The 25,791-nt window shown below is 40.2% G+C and overlaps 1 protein-coding gene across 8 annotated transcripts in view; it reads right to left on the reverse strand.

Annotated features, from left to right (window-relative positions):
- Positions 1–25,791, reverse strand: part of PLXNB2 (plexin B2) — a 255,615-nt gene that overhangs the window by 30,340 nt on the left and 199,484 nt on the right. For all 8 annotated transcript variants that reach the window (XM_040061703.2, XM_040061707.2, XM_040061705.2 and 5 more), the window contains 6 exons: positions 21,697–21,869; positions 19,395–19,543; positions 16,414–16,522; positions 2,945–3,081; positions 2,131–2,298; positions 1,032–1,140 (listed from right to left, as the gene is read on the reverse strand). In XM_040061703.2, coding sequence (XP_039917637.1) covers positions 1,032–1,140; positions 2,131–2,298; positions 2,945–3,081; positions 16,414–16,522; positions 19,395–19,543; positions 21,697–21,869 — 845 coding nt within the window. The remainder of the gene's footprint in view (positions 1–1,031; positions 1,141–2,130; positions 2,299–2,944; positions 3,082–16,413; positions 16,523–19,394; positions 19,544–21,696; positions 21,870–25,791) is intronic.

Raw genomic sequence — 25,791 nt, forward strand, 5'->3', positions numbered from 1 at the left:
TGGTATTGTGTAAGTGAAAGAAAACCAAAAGATTAGAAAAGCTGAGTAATCTGCAAAGTCTTAATGGAGAATGTGTGCTATAGGTAATGCCAACTTAAGCTAACAGGTGGAGTATACCTAAGACGAGTGTAAGAAATGTTGAAAAACACTGTCAAGAGTAGACTTTTAGATTGTTCTGGGAGTCAAGATTATCAATACAATTACCTTTTGAAGTTTATGGCCTAAAAAATGTAGGCAGTTTTCCTCTTAAAAATCTTTAGGGATAGGGTTCTAATGGATCCCAATCCAGCTGGCTTTGGTATACTCTAAAAGTTGAATCATGCATATAACACAAAACATGCACAATACCAACTCTTTACGGATCACAAGACAGTCTTACACTGAAGAGCCAGCCTTAAAAAGAGTCTTATAATGCTCTTACTGGAAGATCACTTTTAGGTCTAAATCATGTCATTAAATTGTGATCTTCACTAGAAGAGGGGAAAATTGAGACTATTGATAATGTCAGTTCCTCTTAACAGGAGATGCAAGAAGGGTTATTTTTCACAACTTTTTGTGACTTTTTTGTGAACTTTTTGCAGGTGGAATATGCATGAAACAAGAAAGAAGATTTGGTTCATTGAGATGTGAGGAAATAAAAGACACTGATTGTGCAAAGCTGAGTAGTTTGCATTGTCTAGATTTAGATCCTGCTTCAGGCAAATTGCTAATGCTTGCAGGGGGAGAAGAAGGAGAAAGAGAAAGAAAAAACAAACTTCCAAATTATGAAATACATATTTTATCTTTATCCACATTGAATGAAATTAATTTTAAAGCAGAAGATTGCAAAGTACAAATGAATGTAAGGCAAGATGGTATGAAAGTCAAGATCCTCTTCCACAGAAAACCCTGAACAGACTCAGAAATCTGTTCAAACCTTATTTTAGTCCAAGCCCAGTGAAGTCCAGTGGGAAAGTTTATATGCAGTTTTTGAACAGATTATATGTTGTGCATCTAGTGTTAAGCCTTTGGTGGAAAAGAAAGAAAATTACCCTTTTTTGATTCATCCTCCCTGCTTCTGGACGCTCTGCATATACCACCAATGAGAAAGTCTGGATGAGCTCAAAACCGGTTCCAGTTACTGTAATATTTCTCCCTCCACTGCAAGGCAGAATCAAAAAGGAAGTCAAATCATTGGCAGACTACCACAGCTATACACTGCTTCATCCTGCACTGCTATGGCTTCCACTGAAAAAAACCTATGTATAATGCCTACGTGACAATTAGATATCCGACAAGAAGGACTTCTCTTAAAGCTATTGATGATGAAAATGTTTAAAAGATCAATGTCAACTTAAAACTCTATTTAAAACAGCAGAATTGAAAATAAGTACAAATTGCTTTGCCAGGATTTTTGGCAGTACATTGATGCCAATCTTGTGCTTTATTTCTCCAATGTTACTATTAAAATCACTCTACCTACAATACACACCGAGATACAAAGGTGAGAGTGTATTTCATGTAGGGACCTGGCTTCTCTATTCCCTTTTATTGCAGCACATTGTTTAAAAAATAATACATTCACATATGAAGAAGAATGAATGCAAGTTGCCAGTGGGAATTAAAGTCATTGAAGTGACACAGATTTAGAGGGATAGTAAACCTCAAAGCAATCCATAAAAATAGGCTTTAGTTTATATAGAAGAAAAAAAAGTCATTTAAATTTCATGGAGTAAATCACTATTGATCTACTAAAGAAAAAAATCCAGGCCCCAAAGTCACCCAACCAAAAATGAAAAGGAAACATTAAAAACAAATCCTATTTTATACAAGTGTCTGCTCAGTACTCAAGGAGACAGATACTAATATCTCCAAGAGAAGTCACAGCCAAATTTATTTTTAATGTTCTGTTTGTTAGGTCATGATGTTACACTTTTTATACTGATCTTTGAAAAGGGATGAAAATTTGGAAGTAAACAGAATATTTTCAAACATCAATTGCAATTAAGACCACAAACCTTATGTACTTAAATGTGTGCATAGATAGAGTACAGGAGTTTATTCCAAAAATTTCTATATTTAACATTTTTATTAGATGTTACACATATTTTAAGCCAGTTGTGAAAAAAGTTATGACAGACATTTCATTACCTGCTGAAGCTATTTACCGGCAGGAATTTGGTGACAGTAGGATTCTCACTGTATGCAAACAGCTGTGGTACAGTAATTCTCGTGCCCCCATAGTTCATTATGACTAGAACAGGTTCAACCTTGTTATTACGTCCTGTAATGCAGACGATCTCATCTCCAAATTCAGTACTACATTGGAAAAGAAAAAGAAGAGGAAACATTTTCTGTTACTAATATTATGGAGTTTTTTATTCTTTTGCTGTATATTCCAGAACAAAAAAACCAGGGCTCTATTTTTGCTAGGTACCAAGTAGTTATGAGAAGAGATAACACTTCCGTCAGAACACTTAAGCTCTTTAAAAAAAGAGATATAGGATATAACAAAGAACAGTGTACAAACACAGGAACAATGCAATGTCAGCACACTTAGTGTCCTTCCTTTTTTTTTGTAAAGACAAGGGCAGCAATTAATAAAAGGAGAAAGAAGGGAGAAGAACAAAGCATGGGAGACTAGAAAATTAATAGTTTGTACAGAACCACTGAGGACATTCCGAGTGAAAACATGGGTGGGCTTGAAGCAGCCAGTCTAGCAGAGAAAGCCAAAAGTGGAGAAATCTTTGGACATTTAAATTCTCCCACTTATGGGTGTTTTTACAGCTGCTCCTTCCGCTGAAGCCTCTGAGTGAGTTTCTGTCTGAATATTACATGCAGAACTCCACTGCATGGGAGGAGTCACAACGATATAGAAAATGGATTTGTTTAATTTATAACGGGCAGAAAAGGCTGGTGCTTCTTGGGACACAGCTCTGTGTTATTAGTTACTCAGGGTACGTACACATTGCAAGGCTGGCTACCAACTGAAACTTGAACATCCTTCTTGGAACCAGTGGCCAGATTTATACCAGAGATGGTAAGTCTGGTTCCGCCTGCTTGTGGACCACTTTCAGGCCTTATTTGAGAAGGATGAGGTTCCTGTGAAGAAAAGATGGTCAAACTAAGTGAGAAAATTAAAATAAAATTTATATCAGTATTATTTAAATAGGTAATATAAGTTTAATATTACTACCTGAAAAAGAACAAAATTAGAGCAATGACAGACAAATCTTCTAAAACAAAACAAATTTTTTTACTATTCGTGTTGAAAGAAGTAACAGATAATGTGAATGCACTTTTTTTCCTTATTGTATTTTATGAGGCTTTATGCAAGTTTCAATTCCTTATCACAAAACGTGGAGTTAGCTGCCATTAAATTTGTGAGAGCTTCCTGTTGGATTTCCTGGTTTCATACTTATTTTAAGATTTCTGTCTTCTTTATGGCTGAGTCTACCTTCATCTTTCCTTACCCTTTCCTGTATTCTGTGTCAGCTACAGGGGACAAAGAACAAGGTTTTTAAAACTCAGACTAAACCAGAAAGAATATATAAATTCCCTTTATCTCATAAGGCTCTCAATAACTGTGGCAAAACTATTAATCTATTCTTGAGAAATAAAGTTGCAAAGAAAGAAAATCAGAAAATGCTCAGATTGTCTTAATGCATCTAGAACCTTGAGTGGGTTCCTTAAAACCAATTAAATCAAGCAGACACACTTCAAATTGTAATAAAATTTGTATTATATTTAAATTTCTCAAGAAGTTCCCTCCTTTTGTTCTCAATTCAGTCGTTGTTTTAATGATTGTATTCTGGGAGTTCCAACAAATACCGTAAATTAACAGTGAGGGCTTTTCATGAGCAGCATGATTTAATTACTATGTCGCTAAGTAGTTTCTGCTTCCAGTTGAGAAAAACATCCTTATTTGGGACCACACTCAAGCTGCTGAATCAAGAACATGACTGAAGCTGAGCAAGCCACGTGATGTGGGCCACCAGCCGGCTCTGGGTGACACTGCCTGCTGACCCCATGCCTCACCACGCCTGCAGACGTGCCACAGCCCTCGTGCCCACAGGGCCACAGCTGCCGTGTCTGCAGGCAGCACCATGCCCTGGGCAGGCACCGCTGTGCCCTGGGTAGACACCACTGTGCTCTGGGCTGGCACCACTGTGTCCTGGGCAGACACCACTGTGCTCTGGGCTGGCACCACTGTGTCCTGAGCTGGCACCACTGCGTCCTGGGCAGGCACCACTGTGCTCTGGGCTGGCACCACTGTGTCCTGGGCAGACACCACTGTGCCCTGGGCAGGCACCACTGTGCTCTGGGCTGGCACCACTGTGTCCTGAGCTGGCACCACTGTATCCTGGGCTGGCACCACTGTGCTCTGGGCTGGCAACACTGTGCTCTGGGCTGGCACCACTGTGCTCTGGGCTGGCAACACTGTGCTCTGGGCTGGCACCACTGTGTCCTGAGCTGGCACCACTGTATCCTGGGCTGGCACCACTGTGCTCTGGGCTGGCACCACTGTGTCCTGGGCAGGCACCACTGTGTCCTGAGCAGGCACCACTGTATCCTGGGCTGGCACCACTGTGTCCTGGGCAGACACCGCTGTGCCCTGGGCAGACACCGCTGTGCTCTGGGCTGGCACCACTGTGTCCTGGGCAGACACCGCTGTGCTCTGGGCTGGCACCACTGTGTCCTGGGCAGACACCGCTGTGCCCTGGGCTGGCACCACTGTGCTCTGGGCAGGCACTGCTGTGCTCTGGGCAGGCACCACTGTGCCCTGGGCAGGCACCACTGTGCTGTGCCCTGGGCTGGCACAACTGTGCTCTGGGCAGGCACTGCTGTGCCCTGGGCTGGCACCACTGTGTCCTGGGCTGGCACCACTGTGTCCTGGGCAGGCACCACTGTGCTCTGGGCAGGCACCACTGTGCTGTGCCCTGGGCTGGCACCACTGTGTCCTGGGCTGGCACCACTGTGTTGTGCCCTGGGCTGGCACCACTGTGTCCTGGGCAGACACCACTGCGCTGTGCCCTGGGCTGGCAGCTGCCATGGGCATTGCTCACAGACAGGATGCCAGGTCTAAGCCCGTGGCTGGTGCATGAGGCTGGGGCATTGCTATGAGGGAACCTGATCCTGCGTTTGCTGAAGCGTATCAGATCAAGACCTTAAGAGAGGCTGTGAATAGGTGATGCCTTTTCTGATGTACAACTGTACTGCTTCACCATATTAAAACACAGGCTTTTCTTAAATGAGTCGATAAAAGTAATAAGCTTATTTCCCAGACTCATGTATACTTGTAAATGACAGCTGTTCTCCTCCTCTTACATAATCTTGCTAAAATGGTTGACTGATACTAAAGTCCAGGCTTGGGGCTATTTCATATGAAGCACATGCAAATAAAAACAGAAAAGAAATTTGAAAACTTCCCTTGCTTGTGAAGGTTTCCTTGATCACTATCACACAGCACTGATCTTCCACTTGAAGGAGGAAAAGCCCTTCTCAGAAACAGAGAGCAGCATGTCCACCTCTTCCTCGTGATGCAGCAAACCTCCTTCCCTCACAGAATTTTGCTCAGGCATAGACCATGTATGTGACAGCTTACAGCTACAAAACCAAAGGCCCACCAATTGCAGGGAGGAAGGGACTGATATATTGCATTTTGGTTCAAAGCTCAGTGAGTCATCAACAGGGTTTTAACAAGCTGCAGGAATCCATAAAAGTGCATCCAGCTGACTTCATGGTTACTTTAAAATTTGTTTTATTGAAGCTCAGATATTATAGCAGCATGGAGAACTCTTACGTGCTCTGCTTTTTTTATACTTTTCATGTCTAAGCAACTTCCCTCTGAAGGAATGCATCATGGTTCAGCACACTTCACAAATCCACAATGACAACTGTAATTTGCTCTTGAGTCATTGAGCTTTAGGAATATGCTTTAACTAATTGGGTGTCAATTGCTTTTCTTCCCCAAGAGAAATCTGTTTGTAAACCCTTCACTCCTCACGAGTGAGCATATGACTGCTCTCATGTGCTAACCTTTGATTTAGCTTTAATTTAATACATCACTCAGGTTACAAGATTTTATATAGGGAAGTCACTCAAAGTAATTTTAAAGCATTTTGAAAGCTCATTTAGGTCTATATAACCCTGCCTGTGCATCCTCATATTTTGATTCAATTGCTTGGTGATTTAAGCGAGATTGAAACAAGACACACCGGGATAAATAAAAAAGTTTTAGGGGGTCAGTTTTAAAAGCCACATTTGAAGTTTAAATTAGAATAAGTCTAGATACGCACTTTATAGGAAAACTCAATTGTGCTTTTTTACAACAGAATTTTGTTGCTAAAAAGGTTACAATTAAAACTGTATATGAAATATACAGTTAAGAAATAGTTTATAAAAATGGGTCAAATACTTTAAGCATAACCCTACCACATGGACAAAAAGCCATACCTTTTATTAAGTTCAAATTAAGTCCTAATTGATATAAATTGTTAACCATGCTGGACTTGTGTATTATCCACAGTAACGACGAGCTGCATAGCATACTTAGGATAGCTTTCAGATGAAAGTATTCCCCAAGAACCACTAAAGAAGCAGCGTAGACAAATCCTTTCTCCCTGAACCCCTGAAAGAATCTGTTTAAAATTTGTAGCCTTTTCCCTAAGTACTACCTCCACTGGAAGGCTAGGCTCCAAGGACAGGCTTAGGAAGAAAATGAACAAGAAACTACTTAAAGCAAGCTTTTGATTTAGACTAAGGAAACAAAGAAAGAAGAAAAACGGTTTTTGAAGCATCACACACACTATTCTCTGTACCCTCAGCATAACAAATGAAAGGAAGCTTGCTAGGAACTTCAGTTGGACAGCCATATTCCTTTCTTTTAGCAAAAGTGGGAAATAATTGCCTGGTTACAGCTTTGTTGGGTTATCTGATGGGTCCCTTTGGCAGGGCCCAGCTGTCTCTGTTGCCAACAATCGGTAAATGCAGAGTGAGCTACAAAGTTGAAGTCGAACCACTCAGCGTCATTTTCTTTGGGGGACCTGTTAGTGGGGCCTGCATTTGTCTCCTAGGGAATAGGGATGTAGAGGTAACCAGCTAGCAAAGTTATGTCTGAAAAACACAGCCGTAAGGGGAAAGTAAAAGAAGTATCTGTTCTGTTTTCCACAGAAATTGTTTTGGTTTTTTTCTTTTTTCTTAGAAAGACTCCACCTCTTGGAGTTTAAAGATCAGCTACACCAGACAGAACCCACCCCTCGTGCATACATTGTGCAGACACATCTCAGTTGCACCTCAGGCTGAATGGATAGGGCCTAGAACCACTCTGGGAACTAACACATGGAACAGCCAAAGAGGAGGTGGAATGGTTATGGATAACCCTTATTTTGTCTTTAATTGCTGATCTTGCAGCTGTCCCTCAAAGGACTATTTTAAGAGCACTTAATTCAAAATATTCATATTTAACACATTTAAAGTAATTCTGCAAATACCAGGAGCTCTCCAGGGAACAAATAATGTGGATGCCTCATAAAGATGATCTAATAAGGAGAAGCTGAACGATGCTTTGTGTGCAGAGGAATTCTTCAGCATGACTGCTAACACTTTGTTACTGTAAACTTGGAAGGAATATTATTTGATTAACTTTAACTTGCTATTTTCTGTTTCATATTTTCCCTCTTTCCCTTCCTCTTAAAGACCTGCCAGAAAAAATAAGCAGCTGAAATAAATTCTCAAGAATTTTAACAATTTTAATAATCATTTTATTGCAAAACCAATGTGCTATGAAAAACTTTTATTGCTCCTTTAAAATATTCTTGGATGTCTCAAAGAACAAAGCTCCATCGGCCCACCTGACAATCTTCTTAAGAGTATCAATGAAGAAAAAAAGTAGGGTCATGCAAATGCTCAACGAGATAGCATTTTTCAGGAATGTAATTAGGTAGATAGGTTCAGGAGGAGAATGATACTTTACTGAATGCCAGGTTAATTTGAAAAAGTGCCATCCGTGGTGATACAAGACTTCAACAAGAACTGCGTTACCTAAGGTGAAGGAGCCCCTTCCCATGGTACTCACCAGTCAGACACATACAGACCCTTGGAAGGTGCCAGGTCTAGTCTCATCTTACAGAGTCTTATCTTATGCAGCCTAGCAAAGCTGACCCTGACCCACAGCTCTGTCCTACATGAGTCTGCCTACTGGGCAGACAGTAAATCCGTCAGTGCAAACCTTGTTTGAGGGATAATAAAAATGCTGCTTTTACCAAGAGCCCTTTAAATTGAACTCAACCTGAATGTTCAACTGTTACAAATAGGACTGATAAGCCTCCAACCTCAAGTGCTGTGGTATCAGTGATGCTATTTTTTTCCAAATCCCCTCAAGGATTTCTTCTCTCCTTCTTTCTGCCCTTTTGTCATTCCAGTCTCTGAATCAGAAGTACACCTGCTGTCATGATAAATACCTTGCTTTCTTTTTCAGCCCTCTGCACCTTGAGATCTTTGTTGGCTCTGTCAGAAGACACCCAGGGGAACTCACGCTTTCTATAACATCACTGTAACATCACACTGCAGTGCTCAGTGCAATTATGATCTTAAACAGAACATTTGATAGTGTGTCCTGTATGGAATTTGTAGCAGTCCTGTAACAATTCTGGAAAACATCAGCCCTTGTGAGGACCTGGCAATACTTCATTTCTCATGGACACAGTAAAATCTAAACAACCCTGCAAATGATGATTTAACCCTTGTTTTATATTTCCTTTAAGTGTAGAAAAATCATTCAAACATATTTCAGTTTTTTTTCTTATTTTGCTTGAAATGGAGGAATGTTTTTTCAGGTCTATGCTGCTTTTGTCACCAGGAAAATATTGTTCATGTCTTCCAGTTAGTTTAATGTTTGAGCATAAATATTTTCTGCAATAACAGGCTACCTCATTATGAGGGCTTTTTGATAAGTCTAGTTTAAAAAAGCCTGTTCTAATGTCTGTTAGCTGCTCAGTGGCCTGGTTTTTGAAGAGTCTGGTAAGCCATCTCCCAGCAGAGGGACTTCGTGCCACCAGGGCTCCCCACTGCCTTTCGTTCTCATGATCATGCCGTGTGTTTGTAGAAAGTGGATTTGCAGTTTGAATAAGACCTGTGCAAATCCACAGATATGCTGTTCAGAATAAAATTCAACACAATAGTTCAGTTGGGAGTGCTCTTCAATCGTAATTTAGTCCAACTTGTTACCAGGTGTAACTTTCTCCCTGCTGCATGATTTATCCTGAAAAAATTATTCGATCTAAACAGGATTTCTTGCTTGTAGGTCTGACCAGAGTGTAGCTTGTTTGTGATGGGAAATTTGAGCACTTTACATACTTTACACATAAATCTTCAATCCTACCTAGATGTAATAATGTTGAGTTAAAGATCTCAAAGTCCACATGCAACCCAACTTTTTTCATCTTGTACCAGGCTGCTGGGTAAGCATTCTTGAACTGCTTTGATAGCATTCCCAATGCTTTGATAACCAAAAAGCTATTATCCTTGTTGGAAGGATAATAATGCTATAAATAGGTTACCTCTTGTGCTTTTACACCTGTGGTTAGTACCCATCCTGTTGCTGTGGTTTACCTGAAAGCAGTGGTTATCTGCTCCAAGCAGTGAGACAACAACACTTGTACATTGCTTTTGGAACCTAATGTTCAAATGATGCGAGCATGTTTAGTAGCAAATACATTTATTCTCTTTGTAATACCAGTGCAATACCTGATGAGGCATTTACATTCCTATGTGCCACTGTCTTATCCTTGCTTCATCAGCACAAAACTAATGGGAAAAAACCCAAAGAAAAATATTGACAAAAAAGCTCCAGCTGGCCCAAGTATATATATGACTTCATGTTAAGACCATTTTCCGGCATCCTGTTTTCCTCATCACAGCCAGAAATCTCTTCTTTGCTTGCTTTGTTTGAATCTTTTTTCCCTTACTTAAAAATCTGTTCACAGAAATGCAGATATATTTTTCATTGTAGTTTCATGCTTTCTGTGTGCTAGAGGGTAAATTATCTCCATGTCTGTTCCACTTATAATCACATTGAGACATGAACTTGCTTATTAGTAGTATACATGGCTGCTGCTCTTACACAGCTACTGTACATGCTCTAAGCATTCACATTTAGCTCTTACATTTTTCATCTTGTTTATTAATCTAGAATGAACTTTTTAAACTTTAATATTTTATGAGTAGCAATTAGTCTTTTTGCAGAGCTAGAAAGGAGCTATCTTTTTTCTTCATGTTTTTTTTACTTCTATTTTAGTAAAAAGAATACCATTTGTAGTCTGAAAATTCTCTGAGGGAACTCCTAGCATTTTGGACCTCTGTGGTCCACTGGTGACAAATCGAAGACCATCTTTTACCTTGCTAGCAGTAGGGTTATTCCTATTTTTTGTTTGTTTGTTTTGTTTTTGTTTCCTGGGGTTTTTTTCACAATTTTCTTTGCAATTAAAGATATGGAGGTGTAAAAGAGAACCATTCCCCCAGCCTCTACTTGGCTCACCCACCTTGCATCTGGGATTGGATTTTCCAGACTGATTCATGTTCTTCTTCACTCATTTTGTTTGCTCTGCAGCTTTCCTGGTTTGCACTGCCATGTCCAGCCAACTCACTTCTGGTCCCTTGCACACTCTCCAAGAATAAGAGAAGTGCACACCCACAGAGCATCACCAAAGTTCTGCATGCCTTCTTTATCCATTTCTCTGCTTTCCCACATCCATCAAGCACAGCCTCATCCATAAAAAGTTTCCTTTTCCCAGAAGAATTCCTGGACATGGCTCTGTAAATAAGGAATACTGTCTACTATGGTATCCATCTGTGGTAAGCAGTTTCTAGCCCATGAACTACACCACTGAGATAAATCTGGTTGCTCTTTATCCTTCACTAATGCAGAAAATCAAGGAGACAAACAAATCACCAGGGAGGCTACTGGTGGATCACAAGAGGGGCAAAAAATTCAAGAACAGTTGGACAGCAACAGAGGAGGGGAGCCTAACAGAGATGCACAGAAACCTTGGCATGAAGTCTATGCTTCAGAGGGGGATGCTGGAAAAAACACAATTGTGCCCGATCACAAGCAGAGACACAACTGGGGAGGGAAAAGAGGATGGTGTCAGAGTATGTCCCTTTGATGCTGTGAGAAATGCCAGCTGCAGCACAAGGGGAAGCCAGCAACAGATGGAGGTGTTCAAACAGACATGATGGGCAGCAAATGGCAAAGCCACCTAAGCTCCCTTCTGTTGGCTCCTGTAGACACTAACCTCCATTTGGGGGTTTGCCTTTGATGCAAGAGCACTTCTGCACGAGGAGGAATGGGCTCTTGTGCTGCCACACAAGCAGAGAACAGGGATGCTGTTTCCAAGAACTGATGACAGTGCACACAGATTTGGATAAGATTTTCACAAATGTACAGGCTATGTTGTTGCTTTGCCTTTATCGCATCCATCTGTCCTTCACAAGTAACTCTTCCCTCTCCTTATCCTGGTTCCAGCTGCAGTAAGTTTTGGCTCTTGAAGAAGTAATTTTTATCAAAATTATCTGCCTCACACTGAAAGTGAAATTATTCTGCTGTCTCTTGCATATTATGCACACAAAAATAAAAGGCATAGCCCATGAAGTGCTGTAGACACCAGCCAGCTTCTTGGAGGTCAAAATGTCATTTCATGGACTGTAAAGGTAACCACAGGAGCTAAATTAAACCTCTGAATGGGAAACTCAAGCCATTATGACCTGTTCTTTCCCCCTAAACTTCCCTCCTTTCTCAGACTCAAGGGAGCCAGTTTCTTGTTTCTTCAGACTAGCCACCCACTCACAGGATATTCAACCAGAGAATTTCCACTGTGCATTCTTGGCAGCCTGGTGTTCACCGCAGTGGCTGACCTGGCCCACAGGCTCACCTCGTCACAGCATCCCTAACACAACATGTCAGTTCCTGGGTTTCTGCAACAGCAGAGAGATGAGCTGTGTCCTTCCTTTCTGGGGCTGCTTTGCCCAAACTTTACACTGTGTAAGCTGACCAAATGCTTCCAGGCACTCCAGGTGCCCAGGCAGAGCGTTTGCCTGGCAATGTACATTGTGTGTTGGCTACTGTGGATGGGACACTTAAGCAAAGGGCTGGCATGTTTAACAACTTATTCTTTGGACTGAAAGCAGCATCTTTTTATCATGAGGCAGACACCACATGACTTTCTAAAGAGGCCACAGAGCTTTTCTGATAGGTTTGATGGAGAAATGGAAGCATGCATGACTGGAAAGTCTACACTATCACACATCCAGTGTTTACTGGCAGCTCTTGAGCAGAATCATGAGTACTGGATTGTGGGACATGTATTTAAATGCATAGCTCAGATGATAGAGAGTTAAGACTAATAATATCCACATGGATAAGGGCCAACTTCACTTGAACTCTCAGCTGTCCATGAGTTCTCTTGTCCCCCATGTGGACTGACACACAAACAAGATGTACTGCAGGACTTAAGAATAAAATAATAACCTCTGGAAGCAATTCCAGACTTTTACCGATGCGTGGTTTATCAGCATCAATCATAATGGCAAGAAGCATGTCATTCTCCCCACAAAAAACCCCCACCCAAAGCCCCCAGCTACAGTGTAAAATGAATGTATAGAGGCAACAACTCAGAGAAAAATCAAGGAGTGAGCTGAAACCTTCCACAAAAGCCTTGAGGCACTGATCTGGTGAGAGCTCCCAGTGCAATTGCTTCGAACATCAAGAAGCAAAGCAGAGGATGGTAGAGGACGCAGGTAAGAGGAAACTGCCAAGTTTGGAGGTGGATTTAGGTGGAAGAGTGCACCTTGTTAAATGTAGCTGTGCTGTTCATTTCACATTCAAACTTCCAGAATGGTGAATAGTGATGTTCATGTTTCCTTTCAGGTCAGGCTCTAATTTGTCCTCCCTTCTTCCTCTTTTTGGTTATTCATCTCATTTAGGTAACAGACATCCTGGTTTACAAGAAGTCATTCTTCCAAGCAAGTTCCTTAACTACCTTCAGCATCTCAGAAGTGTATTACACTTTTGCAAAGTTCTACCTCCAATTTCACCATCTTAGATTTATTTGAGCTTTTTGAAACCATATAGTCATTTTAACCTGCACAGCCCAAACCTCACAGAATTGTTCTAACAAAAAAATGCTGGAGATGCCAGAACCAGCTGCAAGCGTTTGCCCTGGTGCCTTGAGTCTAAAGAAGAGGAGTTCTGAGAAAAGAAGCAGCATTTGTATGGGATCAACAAATCTGGGCCATACAACTTGGAAAAGCTTAACTCCTTCCTTTGAGGCTGCTTCTCACTGCCATAGTAACAAGCAAATCAGATAAAGTTAACAACAAATGAAAAAGCAGGACTGGCCTTTAGCCATGTTACTGCTCCACCTGCTCAGAGACCAGCCAAGCTGTCAGTGCTCCAGATGCACAGCATAGCTGGATATTAAAATTTAGCATAAGTTCATTTCTACTTCACTAAACTGGAGAATGATTATTGCCTGAGCCTGCTTATAGTGAAACAATAGAAATGTCAGCAGAGGATGACTGGGTTATCAGAATTTAATTTCACTGGGACTGTACTCAAACTGAACTCAGGCAGGATAGAGAAATGTGATAGGTAAGGAGACATAAAGTTTTCTTCTCCTCTTGTGCAGCAAATATAGCTATTTTTTGTACAGAACAGACATTTATGACCAAGGAATGTTTGTTCAGAAATAATTTTAAACTGAATCCATGGTTTTCTTTTTAACTGTGTCTTTGATCCATTTCATGAAGGCCTTGTGCACTGTCGGTTCTGAAATGCTCTGTGCTGGCAGACACGAAAGAAGCATGAGTCTGAGCCCCAAGGTGTTCTGACTATTGAGTCTTATCAATCCACCTTTAAAAATAAATCACAATGTTCAGACTGGATATCAACAAGAGCCAAATGTAGTACTACTTATAGAATCACTGAATGGCTTGGAATGGAAGGGACCTTCAATGCTCACCTATTCCCACACATGGGCAGGGACACCTTTCCCTAGATCAGGCTCCTCAAAGCCCCATCCAACCTGGCTTGAACAGTTCCAGTAATGGGGTAGATACAGCTTTTCTGGGGAACTTCTTTTAGTGGCTCACCACTCTCATCATATAAAAAATTCTTTCTTATACCCAATCTACCTGGTAAGTGCTTTTGGTGGTAGATACTAATCACATGTACAAGGCTGAGACAGGTATAGTGATACCTCTGGTGTACACAGACACGCCAAGATGAGCATCTCCAGTGTTTCCTTGTGCACTTCTGCCCTGTCATGCCACACTGCATTTAGAACAGTCACAGTTAAAGATGAAGCTATTCTGCTTCAATTTGTCACAGCTCAGAGTAAAAACAGTAGTAGTTACCAGAAGAAGGGTAGCCATCCCATGTGTCAAAGAAACAGGGAACATAAGAGACATAAGAGGAAATTTATTTTAGGAGGGCTCTTGGAAAGATTATTTTCTTTCCTTTGTGTATACTGAGTAGAAGAGGTTTCACACAAAGCACAGATTTTGCATGTCTGCTGAAAGAAGTCACCAAAGAACTGTCTGAAAAAAGCACTGAAACGACTGCAGCTTTTAAGCCAATGCAACTGTCTGCTCTGATGGTCTGTTCTCACGCCAAAGCATCGGTGTCACACTTGTAGAGGTGCGCATCAATGTGACACTCTGTACTGACTTCAATCCTACTACAGTCCAAAGCTGGCTTTATTTTCTTGTGGAATTAAGAGAAATGAAACTAGATACCAATATCACCAGTTTTAAGGTGTGAATTGTATTACTTGTCAATGCTTTCCATATTGGAAACAGGGTCCACATGGAAAGATTTTTGCAGTAAATAAAATGCTCTTTATCAGCAGTAGGTTTAGGCATCTGATTTTTCAGTAACCTCAATGCAGGCAGAGGCTTACACACAGGGAGTCTTGGACTTGAAGGAAAACATCCACCTAGCTGATGCTTGTGCACAGCTACTTCTCCTAGCACCTCATTGATAGGCAATTAAGAATCTTTCCCTGAAGTGGCCGAAAGCAGTGGCTCCTTATGCTCCTCTCAGATGGGCTGAGCAGGGAATCACACCGAAACAAGTCCAAAGACAGGCTTCAAAGCCTACACGGTTCAGGTAACATTTCAACCCACTCCATAATAGCTTCATGTGCTTTTCATGAAAATCATGGGAAAATCTTTATACATGAAAGGATAAGAGAACTGGTTCACAACATACCCAGATTCATGTCAAAATCTCAGGGAGGTCTCACTGTCATTGTCTCTGTCCTAGAGACAAACATACGCATGGGAGATTTTATCATTGTTCTCTGTTTAAGATCATAATCTACATTTCCACAAAGGAACAGATGACATATTCAAGCAAATAGGGTAGGGTTTTTTTGCTGCAGTACCACCATAGAGAGGAGGTATTTGCTTGGAAATTATAGAAAACTCACTTCTAGCTTGTTTTGTGAAAACAAGAATATCCTCTTCTCAGTTAAATGTCATTCTTGACCTATTCCACTGCTTACTGCTAACTCCTTTCCTTTACTTCTCACAAGACATCAAGAATTAATGAGACAGAAGTTTAAATAAGGGAGAAGATAAAAGCCTAAAACACAAGTTATGTTTTATATTTTTATAGTTTATAGGTATAATTTTAAGTATCATTATGGAGACTGATATTATTTAAACCTCTCAACTATCACATGAACTTATAAAATTCGAAGACCTCATAGATACAGATAAAGCTACTTGGTGTTAAAACCACAGGCTAGAACAGCTATAAACTAGGGCCAAGTTTAGAGCAAAGCAATTAACACAGAAATGAAATTCTCTTTCACAGTCACACTGAAAACAAAGCATATAAGTAATATGAACACACGTCACGCTGTCTGTGGCTCCACATGCCATACTTTTGAATGAAATAAATTATTAAAGAAATTAATGTACCTTCATTACTTATTCTTCAGCTCCTCTGCATCCATTCTTCTAATTAAGAAAATTGCCTAGACTAAATATCATGATTAAAATAGTGCACCATGTATCTGGAGAATACCTAATTTTTTTGCAGTGCCGACCTTTTTATTTCATAGTGATACTTAAGAGATATTATGTCACTAGTGAATAAGTTTATTCCAGTTGCTTTTCTACCATATAATTTTAACTTGAATGGCAAACAACATCATCCTATTTTGAGACTCTCAATCTATTGATCAGAATTGATTTTTGGTACACCTTTTGTATGTAGAAATGCTGGAATTAAGTGTTTTCTAATGTTTTTCAATGACAGTGCTATTGATGAAACAGTAAGACAAACACAACCGATTCTGTGCTTAACTTTAACTTATGTCATACACAAAGTATAAAACAGGTCTCTCTCAAAAAAAAAAATGGACTGACCTGGTATGTAAACAACACTTCACTTGGTGATTTACCTAATTTTCCATTGATGTTAACTTCAATTTGACCTTGTTGTGGTTCATTCATTGGTCCAACTTGACACACAATCCTAAAAAGAAAGAATGTAAGCTTATCTGTTCAAAGTGACAGCTGCAATACCAAAGCAATATATGTGAGCTACCACACACACTGCCAGCAAGAACACCAACTTTGCTTTATCCTAAACCAAGTAATCCAGCGCTGCCTCAGATTCCCAGCAAAACCACCCAAGAATAGTTTGCTTGTCTAAAGGCTGGTAAAACTGAAACCTGAGCACTGTACCCAGCACTGTACACAGCTACTTTAGCAGTCTGTTAGTTGAGGCTTCTGCAGAAGACTCAAATTCAGCCCAGAAGTCATTTGAACCTCTGCAACCCGACACAAGATTTACAGTGGACTTTGTGATGTTCAAAAAACCCAAACCCACGAAGGAGCCCCCACCTCCTTGATCGGACCATCAGCTATCTTATAATTTTGTGGTTTAACTGCTGATAATTTTGTTTTGCATTTTGCTACCTTTCAGCTTCAAATTACTTCCTTTTCACACCTATGATCAAAATCCCTTCAGAATTACTGTTCTCTGAGAATAAATTCACAGGCAAAATCAGAGGTCAAGGAACACTGGCTAAGAAAATGCTGCCTTAGAACTAACACTACTACTGAGTGATAGCTAGGATGTTTAAATTCTTATTTCACACAGGTAAACCATAGAATGAAAGCATGAAAAGGCAATAAGGATTTGACACACTTGAAAACTGGGACAAATGCTTAATGGAGAGCTGATAATGCAGTTAGATAAGGAAGTATATAGTGCTCCCAGCCTGCTCAATCACACAGTTTGATATAGGCCACACCCTGAGGGTCACTGCTCATTTCCGTCACTCTTTCCCCCTAGGATTATTGCTATTCTTCCTTAAGCAGTGCATGACTGCTTAAAAAAACCCAAAGTAGCAAAAACCCCCTCAATGACTCCAAATTACTGGGTATAATGTACTTAAATCAGGACTTATAATAAAAGGATTGTCAAGTCGCTCTGCATATCACCCCAGACTTTTTTTCCTGAGTACTGGCAAATGGACAAAATTCTCCGAATTCTTGCATGTCCTGGCATGCGTGGGGCTGCCTGAGCCTGTTCCTCATCATCTCTCCACTGTATTCTTGGAAGTTGTATCTTCATGTCAGGCAGAAACAGGAAACGGTGCCTTCGGAGGAATTTTTACCATATGTCAAGCTAGGGAAAGCAGTCGGGGGCCGGGGCCGGGGGGTGTGGGGGAAACATCGTAGCAGGGATTTTAATTGGAAGAGTTCCCTCCCCTCCCCGGCGCTGGCATTGCCTCCCTTCCCCCACATTACTGATGGAAAACTACAAAGAATGACTTCTCCAAGGCCAACAATTAAATCACCGCAGAGCCAGAAAGCACCCTTAAGTGTCTTAAATCTTGCTGTGCACGGGAGTCACTGCCTCCTAAAAAGACAAGCTTTTATCTGCAGAAGGATAGGGGAGCAAGAGAAGGCACTTTTTACTATTTTCAATTTTAATTTTATAAACAACGAAAAGTAATAATTAAACAAAAGAACAGAGGAAGACAAATAGAGAAAATTAAAGCTATATACTTGAAGATTTTGACAACTTCTTTTTTAAGGCTTCCCTAGTCAGGAACATCCTTCAAAACCCACTAATTTGTTGATAAATGACATGATGCAAGTTGCATTTGTTCTCACCCATTACTACGCTGCCAGAACTTAGGAAACCAGTAATGTTGCTATGATACAAGGAACCAGTCATCTCAGTTCTGGCTCCTTTCCATGTATTTAAAAATATCAAAAAGCTTTAGAAATAGCCGAGAGGATGGGGAAATTCTTGTAAGGCTATGTTGCAATTCAGTGCTGCTTTGGCAAACACTGAAAATAGTGAATAGGGAAAGATGACGGATTGGAAGTACATGTAAATGCAGGAGTGATGGCAATAAAATTGGGAAGCAGTAAGAAATAAACAGCTATTCTTTACCTTCTTTGGCCTTAGAGGCCTGGGAAGCTTCTAAATGCCTGATTCACACATTGACTAAAGCTAAATATTTTTCAAAAGCTAAAAAAAAAAAAAAAATCACTTAGGTATCTTCATATCTTCACTTTCAAAACATGCCACAGGGATAGCAAAAAGTTACTGTGTTACACTTTGAATTATAGGAAGGGAAAGAAAGCCAAGGTTTCAATTACAGCTTTCCAAAGTGAATGAAAGAAAAATCATGCTGCCTAAAATATGTCATTATTCTTAATATTACTACTGAACCTTCCTGCTATGCTTTTCATCAGCTAATATCAAAAGGGTATTTCCCTCTTGAAATTAGAAGCTTGATATAATCTGTAGTAAACAGATTATAGATACCTACCTAGATACCTACTAGATACCTACCTAGAAGAATTTAGGCATTCTATTTTAATTTTTGGCACTGCTTAAGAGTGTGACAAGTAATCTGCAAAACATCTACCAACCTGCTTAGGCAATTCAACGTCCATGGACTTGTTTGCTTTGAGATGAAACTTAGTCATCTACAGCTAAACCTAAATTCTGGGCTCCCTCCCTGTCCCCAGGCAAGAAACTCTGTGGCTGGACCAAACATATTTAAGCTTCCTCTTGTTTTGCCTACTTTCCCATAAATCTTGTATGCTTGGCTTCACGGTGGTTCAGATTTAGAAAAGTTTTAATGACTAGATGCACATGTAGAATGCTTTTAATTTAAAAACAAATAGTCTTGATATACATGCAGTAATAGTTTATGAGAGCTTTTCAATCAAGTAAGGAAAAAACTTCAGTCAGGAGCAGGATGGAAGTACACCATTGTAAATTTGTTGCTGTATTACAATCTGTAACAATTTAAAATAAAGAGTCAGAGAGGTTCCTTTTTTCTTCTAAAATCTTGTGAAAAGCATCCATCAATTACCTTGTGGAAACAGAGTAGAACTCCTCTTTAAAAAGACATTCCTTGTCTGCCACTGTTATATTTTTTACATCTTCTGCCTTTATTCCCAAATTAGATCCCATTATGGTCAAAAGAATTCCACCACTTAGTGGTCCAGTCCTTGGCTCAATCTGTGTTTGCACAAGGGACAGGGAAAAAAAAAAAAAAGCAAAATTAAATAGTACAGTGATTGCATTGCTCTTCTATATTTAAAGCTACTTTGACTTACCAACATTTGAAATGCAGATGTGTCTTGTAGGACAAACAAAAAACACGCTATGCAACTTTTTAATGTTAATTAATCATCTGTTAGCTCAGAACTAGCATTCAACAGCTGAAGATTGCATGTCTCCTGTGGCAGGCTGTTATTTACAAAATTTTGCCTGGTGTTTATTCTGTTTAAAGTTTGCTTCTTCCACTGAAGTGCTGTGAGTTTGAAAAGCAAATGGATTGCACTCTTCTCACAGTCCTTCCACAGAGCTTTTCCAGCATTTTGTTGTTGTGATTTTATCCCTTTCGGAACACAGCAGAGCAGTGGCACCTTCCTAACACACAGTGCCTTCAAAAGTTCCTCCAGTCCCTTGATTTTCCTTCTCATGGCAGGGTGCTGCAGTATGGGCTGATGCTAATTGAGTAATTTGCAAATAAAATGAGGACAGAGAAGCCATGCAGTTGCAGTGGACTGCTCAGACTGAAATATTGCCCTAACAGGCGCTTCAATTCGGAATATTTGTTGGGAGGTTAAGCTGCTTTCCTACATAATGCTTGGAGCACCTCCAGTATGACCTTTTCAGATCTTCAGCTTTGGAAGGCTGCAAGATTGCCGTCAAGAAGAGTGAGGTTGCACTCCAATGCCTGCTCCATCAAAATCAGGCTCTCGGGTCTCAGCAAACGTGAGCACAGTGAGGTGGCTGCCTCTGCCAGCTGCCTAGCCCACTGGCTGTCCATTTGCACTTAACCCCTAAACAAACTAGCTGAAAGATTGCACAACTGTTTGTCTAGCTGGTTCCAAATGTTACGTTCACATCTAAAGCTAATGTAAGGTCTGAAAGCCTAATATATTTTAGTATCTTTTTCTTCAATCCACAATAATGTAGAAGCAGTATCCCAGGTGAAAACACATTTTTTCTTAATTTTCCTTTTCCTTTTTTCTCAAATCATGTTTACCTGGGCACAGATATTACACAAGGATTCTTCTCCACACATTCTGTCGAGCTTCTTGGGTATTCACCTTCCTTGGAAGACTTCAACTGATTGAAATCATTTCTTCTTAGATTTACCCTCATGAACAGCCTTCCCCAGTGTACAGCAGGTCTGCCAGTAGGCACACCACACCTCTAACTGCACTCTCCAGGGATGCAGTGTCTCTACCAGTTTGAGCCACAGGTTTCAGACACAGTTTCTGCTGAGTGAAACATCCCTGTTACAAATCTCAGCCTCTGTTGTACAGTTACCACATTTTGTGATGGTTTGGGATGTGTTCTCATCAGTGTGTCTGAGTTTCAAAGTACTGATACCACTTGCTGAAGCAATTCAGATTTGTCCAGTGGAAGCATGTATCACTCTTTTCTCAACAATTATGCCCATAAAAGCAGCATTTGGCTTGTTCCTGAAAAGGATTCTGAAAAGGACATGGATTTATGACTTTCTTTGCCTGCTGATCCACCATTGTGGACAATAGTCTTCCCTGACCTGCCGTGCTGCAACTGCAGAGTAAGTCAGGTGCACATTTGGTCTCTCTGACTTCTCACATTCAGTTCCTACAACCCTGGGCTTGAAGGTCATGTGGACTGAAAAATATCACTGACATCTGGAAAAAAATTTGTGATGCAGAAACAATCTGCTCCATTATTAAATACTATTTAAATGTCTAACTTGAAGTCTGTAAATAAGCCTGTTATGTACTTGTACTTCCAGGAAAAGGAAACCTCTCTTACAGACTCATTTCAGGTAGAAAGGACTTTATGAGAGAAAAATATCCATGCTAAGAATGCAAGACTCAAATGCCATGTTTTAAGCATGCACGGCTACCCTGGCTTCTGATACAACAAGGACAAGGCTTGAAAAACAAGGAGGCTCAAAGACTACATTCAGTTTCTTATTTTGAGTCTTTACAAATCGCTCACAAACATCACTACTGACATTATTTCCTTTCAGCTATTTCGGAGGCTTCGTTAACACCCCAGGAAAAAACCCAAAAAACCTGCCTTTCAGTATGAGCTTGCTTGGCTGCTTTCTTGTGAAAAATATTACACTGGTAGGGACAGAAAAAAAGCAATCTTACACGAGTGATTTCTGGAGGAGGACACGTGTCAGTGGGGGGAGTGTGACAGAGCTTTTCATAAACACACTTGCTGGGCTTGCCATCTTCTTCACACCAGACACACTTATATTCAGGAGGAGCAGCAAGGCACAAGCTGCAGTCGCTTCGTCCATAGGAGCAGTTGTACAGAGTCACTGAAAGATGAACAGCAAACATATTCAGACATTTCTCCCTGTTTCAAGGATATCCAGTGTCCTTTAGGAAGGAAAACTAACCCTCTGTATAAAGTTCAGTGGAGTTGTGTGAGTAGTATGTACAGTCTGTACTTAACCCCTGAATGATGCTGAGAGAAAAATTTATTTTTCTTCTGTGGAAAAAACCTGACATTTATCCATGGCAGAGTATGACTACTCTGTAAATATATTTTTGTCACTCAGGCACTGTCAAAACATTCAAGGACAGAATCCTTACTTTGACTAAGCTCAATAACACATACAACTGTTCAAAGATTAATTCAAACATCAGGTCCTCCTGGAGCATCCCAAGTCAGATATGGAAGGTAGAGACTCTGCATGGGTGTCAGTAGGGGTGGACATCAGCTGGCATGTGACTTCTGCCAGTTGCAGGATTAAAGGAAGAGAGCTGCCTTTGTAGGTTGCTTCCAGGACATTTGGAACTTTTCATGATCATCACTTATGCCTGAACCAAATAGAAAGTTAACACTTAATAAAATGTTAACCTTTGTTCAAGTTAATACCTCTGGATTTCTTCATTCTTCTCTGTTTTCTTTAGTTTTCCCTTTTGTCTTGAACTGTCATCCTAATGTATACCTTATTCCTTCTGTAGTGGGGTTTAGTTCTAGCTTTTCTGAGCCAAGAAATCAAGTCTGATAGTCATACCTCTCTTGCTCATGAAGCAGAGACCAACTGTCCCAGACACTAAGCTTGTTTTGGGCCCCATCAATCTCTATCATGATGCACAGTCGCCAAATAAAACTAATTTTCCCAAATAGATGCAAAGATTTGAGACATATCTCGGTGGTTCAAGACTGTAAGGAGAGCCTGGGCTTGCAAAAAAACACATGGAGATGCAGTTGAGAACTAGCCCAGAAGAAAACAGACTGAAAAGATGCCACACGTTTCTCTAGGCAAAGTGTGCAAGTTGCTCAGATTACCCAGCATGTGAGTGCTGTGCCTCCCTGGACAGGTGAGATGATTATTGTAAAGAGGAAAACATCCTGCTGCCTGCTTTTCTGCTCCTTCTTTTTCCCCTGCTTCTCTCTACGCTTTGCTGCCCTGTATTTCTGGCCACACAGCCTCTTACCCTCTGCCACTGAGGCTCTGGTACTTTTTGAGTCTTGTAAATCAACTTAACTTACCAGAACAGCTGAAAGCTTTCTAGATTTCCTCCTGTGCTCTTTTAAATGCACTTACAGGTGGGAAGGGGGTATACAAGATAGAGACTCAACATCTTCCCCTTCCCTTCATTAAGTCTCAAGAAATAGTAGCCTTAGTGACATTGGATTTTTTTTTAAACAAGGTTCATACTTAAAGATGCAGGAAATAAAGGGAAGTAAACATATGTGGACAAAAGTAAATCCTTTTGAGATGCACATAGTAAAGGCCATAAAAAGCCTCTATTTGAAACAAGCTTTTACTCTCAGAGGAGCAGGACGCTAAAAAAGACATTGGGAGAGCCACCCTCCAGTCAGTAACATTTCAATGCACTTGGTATCTTCCCAGATAACAGCAGCAGAAGTAGCTTTAGAAATCTATTTCCAAGAGACCACCATGTCAGATTTCTAGAGAAAAGAAAAAGTAAAACAAGAATGCTAGTTTTCCATCATTTTTTCAGAAGTGGCCTTATTCCCCTGCTAGGCGTGAACAATATTGCAGATGCCCAAATCTTGGCTAGCTTTTTGCAGGATATGTAATCCCATACAGGCAGTTTTTCTCTAAATGCTGTATGTTTAAAACCCTCAGCACTCAGTTTCACAGTTAGTCTTTCAGATAATAACAGGGTTTTTTTGGTTTTTTTTTCTTTCCCTTACAATGAATAGTTAATGCAATGATGAAGCCTGATTTTAACCCTTTCTTACCTTTGTTGAGCAAATCTTCCCCTTGGCTTCCTAAAACTCGCATTTCCCACCCAGGCAACCACATGGCCGCCAGGTACAGCATGGGAATATGTTTACTGAATTACTTTATTATGCTTCATTGGCTGGACAGGGATTCTGATTCCACCCCTCAGTAAAAAATGTCAGCACTGTAAAGTCTTGATGTCCCTCACATCCACTTGCACAAATGCAATGAAGAAAGCCACAGCCTTAAAGTACTAACCACTCCCCTTTTTCACTGATCAGCTCATTATATGTACCAGCAGCAAGTTACTCATTAGATTCAGACTCTTATCTATCACCTTGAGAAACCAGCTGTGATATCATCGATAAAAGGGACAAAGGATAAAAGGGATATATTGGATTTCACACTGTTCAGAACCCCTGATGGCTTGAGATGTAAAAATGCTATCATAACTTAGTATTCACTAAGTGTCATACAAAGAAAAGGTTCTTTCACTGGCAGGTTCAAAGGTGCTTCTCAGCAGCAGCCATATACCCAAAGCCAATTCTTTTCAAGGTGCATAAAAACACATTACACTCTGGATTTCATGTGGCAAGGGAGTGTGAAAGTCAGAAAGAATTTGGATTTAAAAAAATCCCTTTTATACTAAAAAGAGACATCTGTTGATAATTTTTCAATTCCCTTCTTGGAAATATTCTATATTTCAATTTGAATAATAAAATTTCTTTAATAATTCAGCTTTTTTTTTTGTTTTATTTTGTTTTTAATGTTTTCCCCTGACTTGGAAAAAAGATGTTGGGAATATTTGGTCAAAACTCGGCTGTTTTAAACATGACAACCTTTGGAATGGAAATTAAGACAGTGTGAGATTGTAATATGACCTCCCCGTAACATTCATGCCAGGTCTTCTTTTAAGTCTTTTAACACTGCACACAGAACCATAAGGAAAATCTTCTAAAACCATAGTTCATGCTGCCAATATGAAAGGGAATGAATTTAAATGTTGTGCAATTGGAAAAATATGGTCTGAAGATTTATTCTGCAGAGGAAATTACTTGGGTACTATTATTTTCCTGATGTTGACCCATCATGAAAGTAACAAGAGGGTTGCCTCATAGTTTTTGCAATATTCTACCTTAAATGTCAGTCCAAAGATGTGTAAGGGAGGTCTCAGCTCCTAGATACTGCTCCATGGATTTTAAAGGAGCTTTCTTAGCTCAGGACTAGGCTTACAGACATAATTGCTTCATTATGGTATGTTGAAAACAAATGAAATTTATATTCATAAAGAGATTTTTATCAGACATAAAGTCTTTGTACTATAATTTTAATTTATTTTTAAATAGAAATAAATGAATAGAGTAATGAGCTGAAAACACACTGAATGTTTCTGTTTTCTTGATTGCCAGCTGACACAGGGACTGCAGAACCTGTCTGAACTGAGACACGGCTAAGAGATGAGATTTCAGGTGGAGTCCATATGAGTGGCTGTGACAAGGATCTTCTTTCTGCTCTTTGATGAGGAATGTTCATTGAGGAAGGGAAAAGGTTTTTGAAAGAAAAAATCAAAATACTTAAGTATTTAATTTTCATACTTAAGTATGAACTGGGAAGCTTTGCTATTAGGGTTGCACTTCAGAGCAAAAGCAATCTTGAAAACTATAGAATCATAAAATCAGAATATTTTGGGTTGGAAGAGACCTTTAAAGGTCACCTGGTCCAAATCTCTGCAATGATCAGGGACATCTTCAACTAGATGAAGCGATTTTTGAGATTGTCCTGGGTACAGCCAGGAGTTGCACTTGATGATCCTTGGACTTGATGATCCTTGTGGGTCCCTTCCAACTCAGGATATTCTGCGAGTCTTTGATTCTACACAGAGGCCCACCCAGTCTGAACCTCAATATTTCCAGGCACAGGCATCTACCATCTCTCTGGTATCCACAACATAGTCCTGTCTTAGCCACTATGAAATTAACTCTACCCCAGCTGAAAGGAGCTCAGCAACCTGTGCCAGTTGCACCAGCTTCACTGT

Source organism: Hirundo rustica, chromosome 4, assembly GCF_015227805.2.
Source record: "Hirundo rustica isolate bHirRus1 chromosome 4, bHirRus1.pri.v3, whole genome shotgun sequence".
Taxonomy (NCBI): Eukaryota; Metazoa; Chordata; class Aves; order Passeriformes; family Hirundinidae; genus Hirundo; species Hirundo rustica.